Raw genomic sequence first — 6,721 nt, forward strand, 5'->3', positions numbered from 1 at the left:
CTCTTTCCCAGCCAGCCTGCCTTGCCATGTGGGAGGCACCTGCCCACTCACATCATAATTAACAAATTTGTTTGTGGTATTTATTGAAAAGAAGACCCTACCTGTATGAAGCTGCCAGTGACTGTTATTGACTACAGAGATCAAGAATGAGCCATGCTGAAGAGACAAGGAGAGCGTGGAGGAAAGAGGACATATTCCAGAGGACAAAGCAATAAACCATGGGGAACACTGGAGATAGGAGATCCAGGCAGGCTGCTGACACAGGGCTGCTGCATGTCCTGGACCACCCAGCACCAGGCCCAGAGATGTTTGGTGTGTGGCTGCCCAGGTGTGCACCCAGCAGGACTCCATGGCTCCCTGCTCCTGGCTGTGCTGCTCATACAGGACACTTCCCAGGGATGTGGGAAAGCCACGCACAGGAGGAAAATACCCCCTTTCTTCCCAAAGAGCCTGGAGTTCACTTCCAGCCCGAGACTCTGCAAAGCTCACAGGCCTGCCTGGCTACCTGGGTCCACAGGGACACAAATGTCCTGGGCTGTCTCCAGCTGGGTGCAGGGTGAGTCAGTCACTGCCCTCCAGAGAGCAGGACAAAGGGCAGCTGCCTGCTCCAAAGTTTGCTCTCTTGGCACCGAGATTTTCCAGCCCTGCTGGCCTTGCTGAGAAAGCAGGGGACATGCCAACCTTCTCTCTGCCTTGGCTGGAGGTGGGATCAACAGACAACACAGCCTCTGCCCTACCAGTGCCTTTGCTCCTCCCCTCCCCTCTGGGGCCAGGGCTGTGCCAGCCCCGGGCTCTGCAGTGCAAAGGTACCACCACCCCTTCCACCCACCCACACCAGAAACACGTTCTGTTTTTCTGCAGGCAGCACTCAGAGCTCAGCACATCAGCTGGGTGCAGGCAAGATGTTTTACAGCCTTGTCTCCACAGTCTGCTCCATAGCCAGTAATGCACCATGGTGAGGGGGTGAGCCAGATCCCCCCAAGACCTGCAAGGAATGTTAACACTTAGGTCTGGGAGGGGGCTGGAGAGGCAGCTAATTTATTTCCATGCAGGATCCATTAGCACCCTCTAAATCACTGCTGGCAGATGTCTGTCCACTTTCTTTTTAAAGACTGCCTTCCTGGGCAACCCATTTAGTCTTTTATTTTACTGAACAGTTCAAAAAAGTTACCAGTGTGACTTCTCTTTTGCTGCAATATATATGTATTACCCCCTGGGCCAATTTAGAGACCCATTTATTGCCTTCCTCTTGGCAGCCAACCATTTAGACTCTTGAAGACTTTTCACACCCTCCCCTGGTCACCTTCCCTCTACAGAACCGGTTCATTCCATCCCTCCCTGGAGATGTTGGAGATGTTGGTGTTCAGACCTCTGATTGCTCTTGCTGCTCACCTGGGAATCCCAAATGGCTCATGCACTTCTTGAAATGTCATGGCAAGCACAGGGTCAGCACGAGGAAGGCCTTGCAGGTAAGTAGAACACCCTGTTGCACATCTCCCACAGACCACTCTTAACTGTTTCCATTAAGAACTGTGTGTGAGGCCAGTCACTCGGAAGGAGCCTCTTGCTGAATCACTGCTAAGCATGAGCTTTTATACATTGTTCAGGAACTGACATTTTGGAGCTTCCAAGTACACAAGGCTCTTAGTGCAGGGCACAGGAACTAACAGTAAGCTCAGTTTAATGGTTATCCTGGCTCCACCCCTCCCCATCTCAGCTGGAGATGTTACCCTTTGCTCCCTGCCCTGAACAGGAATTTGTTGTTAAAGAGCTATGGGGATTTGCCCTATGACATGAAGACCCATCCAGATGAAAGGCTGTTTCATTGTATGGTCCTTCATACAACTCAGGGATGGAGGGAGATTCCTCCTTCAGCATCTCTTTCCCCCACCTTCCAAGTTACACACAGAGACATGGTGTCACACTCATCTCAGTTTATTGCTTGTGTTCAAACAGCTGTCCTTATTCCAACTGCTGTGTAAGAAACAGATACCAAAAAAAAGGCACTAAAAGGATTTTCTCCATCTGATCATGATTCTATGGCCTCAGTCACATTATGTTAAGGTACATTAAATTTCTAGTCTCCAGCTGGAGAGCAGAAGGCGTTAGTGTTTAACATCCAGTAAAGAGAGTCACTCCTGGATGCTCCAACCTGCATCATGTAGAAAGGGACAGGTAAGGCTGAGCCAGGCTGAAGATGAAATTCTGTAGACAAAAGCTGGCCAAGCCTCCTTTGCCTCATCAAGACTCCTCTTCCTTCCTTACAGAGGTTGCCACACACAGGGATAAGGATCAAACCTGACCATGGGAGGGACAGGACTCACATTTTCAGAGCTCAAAGGCAAATGGAGTTAGGAAAGAAAAAAATTCCATTGTTAAAAAGGTGAGAAAGCCCTTGAAGACAACATATCCCATATATAATGCTCCATTATGGTATGGACTGCCAGTATGCTCTACTTGTAATGGCATCCATTTCCATGTTAAAAAGCAGAGCAGCTGAAGGCCACATTTGGTCTTCATGCACACTTATTTATCCTGCCCAGCAAGTTTTTTTTCTCAAGCACTTCACTGGCATGCTAACACTTCAGATTCAAACTGGAAGTGATTCCCAGCCTGACCATGACAAGTTAAGGTAAACTGGGGCAGTGCCTTACCATGCCTACTCAACTCCACACCCCTCACCAGTTAGTAAAGGAGATCAGCACCTTTTAATTTCTGTTGTCAGACAGCATCAGAAATTATGAGATACCTTTGTCCAGGTTAGTCTCTCTTCACATCTCCCAACAGATTAAGCAAGGAGTCCTTGCACCAGAAAATAGCAGGACACACAGGCCTAACTCTGATGAATTAAAAATACAATTTTATCTCTTACTTAATGTGCAAATTTTTCTCAGGTGGTGTTGGAACTGATACTCTGCTAAGCCAGGAGCAATGAAGACTGCAAGCCATGTCAGACAGCTGGACACAGCATTTCTCCTTCAGCCTGGGTTACACTGCCGGGCAGTCATTCCCAGCAAGGTAAGTGATGCAGGGATGCAGCTGCAGGGCTGAGTGAGGCATTTTCAAATGGTACAACCCATTCAACCAGTGAGGGAACACACAAAAAATCTTGTGGTCATGAGAGGGAAGGACAGGGAGGGTCAAATACGAAAATCTAAACCACGAATGCCCAAATCCAGTAATAAGCTTTTCATCTCACAGGGCATTCTGATAGTGTGACAACCAACTTCATTCCCTTTCCTCCAGGGGCTTACACAACTAGAAACACACCCTTGCAGTATTTCTGACTCAACGAGCTCTGAGCCAGGCTTCTGTCCTTAACTGCAGGTTCCAAACCTCCTTATTATACTAGATTTTTTTCACATAAAATGAAAACAGCAAAACAAACTCCTTATCTCAATATGATTAATGGAAAATTGCTGCACTTGGACTCACAGGTGTTTGGGAGTTAAGGTGGGTGTGTAATGGGAAATTCAGTGCTTGTGAGTGGTTCCAGATTCACAGCTTTGGAAACCCAGTTCCTTACAAATCACAGCATCATCAGCACTCAGACAAGCTTCTCCCCCACGCTGTCCTTCACCCCAACCCTCAGTCATGGCCTGCTGGAGAAGTCAGACTTGGTGGCCAATGGTCCTTGGCTTACAGTACTGAAGGAAAAACAGAAAGTGCTGATTTCCTGGGACACAAGCTGGCACTCACTAGACCACAGATCCAGTGTCACCACTGCATGTTAAAGAGGTCATGGGAAGGTCAGATCATACCACTCTTCAGTTACCATCACACTGCATTCAAACCATGGCCTACAAATAACAGGATCCATCAACCCAAAGCCATCAGAACACTTGTACTGGACTTCAGGCCACTTTAACCACAGCTCCTAACTTGCCTGAATCCACTATAGAAAATCTGACTGTAGGAACCTATAACTGGTGAACTCCAGTGTTCCAGTGTAAACATTATTTATGAGCCATATGCCTATTACAGTTCTCTATGCAGTTATTTCATAACCCTGTGTGAAAATATTGGAACATTAATATTTCCTTATCTAGCAGCCATGTTCCAAGTCCTGTCTTTGTCTGTGAAATACCACTCTGCCTTCTCCCATCCCCACTCCATCAGGGAGTGTGTCATGGCACCAGCCTCATCTGCAAAGACACAGGTAAGGAAAAAGGGTAGAATTCACTCGCTCAGAGGACAAAGTTAATCTTGAGGTTACTGTGAGACATGTTCATTCTGAAAGTGTCATATGGAGGATAAAAACCTATCAGAGTATCAAAGCTGTTGGCTCCTTTTATGTTACTGTTTCAGCTTCAGCTGTGGTCTTGCTAATGTGAGGATCCCCACGAGGGAGGAGAGGACACCACAGAAACCAATCACTCCTGGGTTGGTCTTGTAGATCCCTAGGGTATCCAAGGGGCCTGAGAGATCACAGAGATTCTTCACCAAGTCCAGCAGCAAAGGAGGATGTCTCCTCAGGATCTGCAACAGCAGGAGGAAGACACCGTGCAAACTATCACATTTCACAGAGTTTAGCTCCTGATTGTGTTTGTCCCAGAGGAAACTCTCCTTGGTCTTTTCCTCCTGCACAGCTTGTTCCAGCCTCCAGGAGATCTCATACCCATCCCTGGCTAGATTCATCAGGAGGGAGACGTAGTAACACTTGGCAGCCCAGCGGCGCCACTTGGGGGTGTCCAGGTGGGGCTGGAGCCCCACGCTCCGCAGCCACAGGAGGGCATCGCAGGCGAAGTAGAGGGCCCGGGTCAGGTTGGAGGCTGTGAGGCAGAAGCGAGCGACCACATCTGGCAGCTCCCTGCTCCTCCTGGCTGCCACCAAGGCGTGCACCATGTTGCCCAGTCTGAACACTGCAAGAAAGCCCACAAAGGTTAGCACGGCCTGGCCTCTCCCACAGCCAGACACACGTGGCCCTCAGCAGGGCAGCTCAACATGCCACTGTCCACATGGGCTTGTAAAAATCTTAATGGGCTTTGGGCGTTTCTGTGCTTCAGCGTTTTCTTCTGACAGCAGGAGAAGGCAGGGTTAGTGAGGGCAGGGGTGCTCTGTCCCTACAGGACCTACACACAACCTCTATCAGTCTCCAGGACTTGCAGCCCTTACTGCCACTCTGCTCTCAGCACCTGGGTACCCTCTGCATCAGTATCACCAATGGCTCCAAATGAGCCAGTGTCAGCAGAAAAGGGACATGAACAGCCTCCACTTGCAGCTGCACACCTCCCTGGACTTCACCTAACTGTGGGCAGGAGATGTTCACTGCACCAACCCTGTTGCAACCACCAGCTCCATCTTTCCTAAGCTTTTGTGAATGCTGGTGATTCACCTGTCAAGCACACAGAGACCCAAATCCCTCCTTAGGCCTGTATTTGTCAGAGGTGCCCACAGCTCCCTGCAAACAGGAACAGGATATTCCCTTTCAGGCTCCAATCTATGGCCAGCCCAATTCCATCCGCTGTGCAGCTCAGGTTTCATCCCGTGAATGTTAATACAATATTATGCAAAATACTTTTTATAACCTGCTGCACACTCACAATGACAACACCCAAGCTTAGTGGGACTGCAAGAGCCCTGAGTTTAGGCTTGATGACTATGAGATTTGTTTAGCAGAAGCAAGAGAATTACAGCTATGCTGCTAAACCAGCTGGCCTCTCTGCTAGAAATGCCCAGCCTCTGGAGCTAACTGGAATAACAATACACACGGTAACACATTAAATTAGAATATTTGCCTCATCTGTTGAAGCTGTGCCAGGATTGAGCAACTGATAAGTAGGTGTAAGATCAACCCTAAGGCAGGCAACACAACCACAGCAACACGTGACCCTCAGGGATGCAAGTGTGAAGCAGAACAAAGTGAAGCAAAGGGTGAGACTATGAGAAGAGCATGGAAGGGGATATGATTAGTAGAGTATAAAAAGCTAATGGAAATGAATATGAAAAAGCCATATTGAAGGATGGTCCTTCGGAGGTTATTTTATTGGGATGATGATCTCTAAGTTCAGGCCACCTCAAGCCCTTAGCTGGAAGGACTAAGGAGCGTGCAGGAAGTGACCCTTGCACAGTAACTCTGTGCTCTGTCCTTGGACACAGATGTCAGGTCCACCTCTGCAGCAACAGCTGGCTGATAACTTATTTCTCCAGTTCTCCCAGTGATCCTTCAGGCTGCCTAACTGGAGGAGGCTGAGGAACTAACAAACACCTACTCTGCCCTCTCTATCCTGGCAGGGATGAGGTCTGTTGACAAGTCTGTGAATATACTACAAGAGGCTGTATGGCTCAGGGTAAGCTAACTACAGAGAACACAAGGCCAGGAGCTGCTTTGCTGGGAGGAGCAAGTGAAGCACTTATCCCTCTAGACACCAGGTACTTACTTTTCCGGCCAGAGCTCATGCTAGATTCCAACTGCTTGAGCTTCATTACCAGCTTCTTTTTATGAGGCTTATGCTCTATTAAATAGCTAAGCAACATGCATGTGTACTGAGTGGCTCTGGAACGGAAAAAAAACGAGGAAAACGGGAGAGAGGTGAAACGGGGACGATTCCCAGGGACGGCAGCAGCAGCGGGGCAGCTGGCGGGGTCTCCCCGGCGGCAGGGCCGGGCTCTGCCCGGGGGAGGGGCAGCACAGGCCGGGGGTGGGCAGGGCAGGGTCTGGAGCCCCCCGGGATCGGGAGGCTGGAGATCCAGATCTGGAGATCCGCCCCCGGGGGGCCCC

The 6,721-nt window shown here is 49.2% G+C and overlaps 1 protein-coding gene across 1 annotated transcript in view; it reads right to left on the bottom strand.

The window, feature by feature from the left end:
- Positions 1 to 4,296: 4,296 nt before the first annotated feature.
- PEX11A (peroxisomal biogenesis factor 11 alpha) overlaps positions 4,297 to 6,721 on the bottom strand; it is a 3,254-nt gene continuing 829 nt past the window's right edge. The window contains exons 3-4 of the mRNA XM_010004070.1: positions 6,381 to 6,496; positions 4,297 to 4,862 (exon numbers count right to left, since the gene is read on the bottom strand). Coding sequence (XP_010002372.1) covers positions 4,297 to 4,862; positions 6,381 to 6,496 — 682 coding nt within the window. The remainder of the gene's footprint in view (positions 4,863 to 6,380; positions 6,497 to 6,721) is intronic.

This window comes from Chaetura pelagica, unplaced genomic scaffold (assembly GCF_000747805.2).
Source record: "Chaetura pelagica isolate M959 unplaced genomic scaffold, ChaPel_1.0 scaffold428, whole genome shotgun sequence".
NCBI lineage: Eukaryota > Metazoa > Chordata > Aves > Apodiformes > Apodidae > Chaetura > Chaetura pelagica.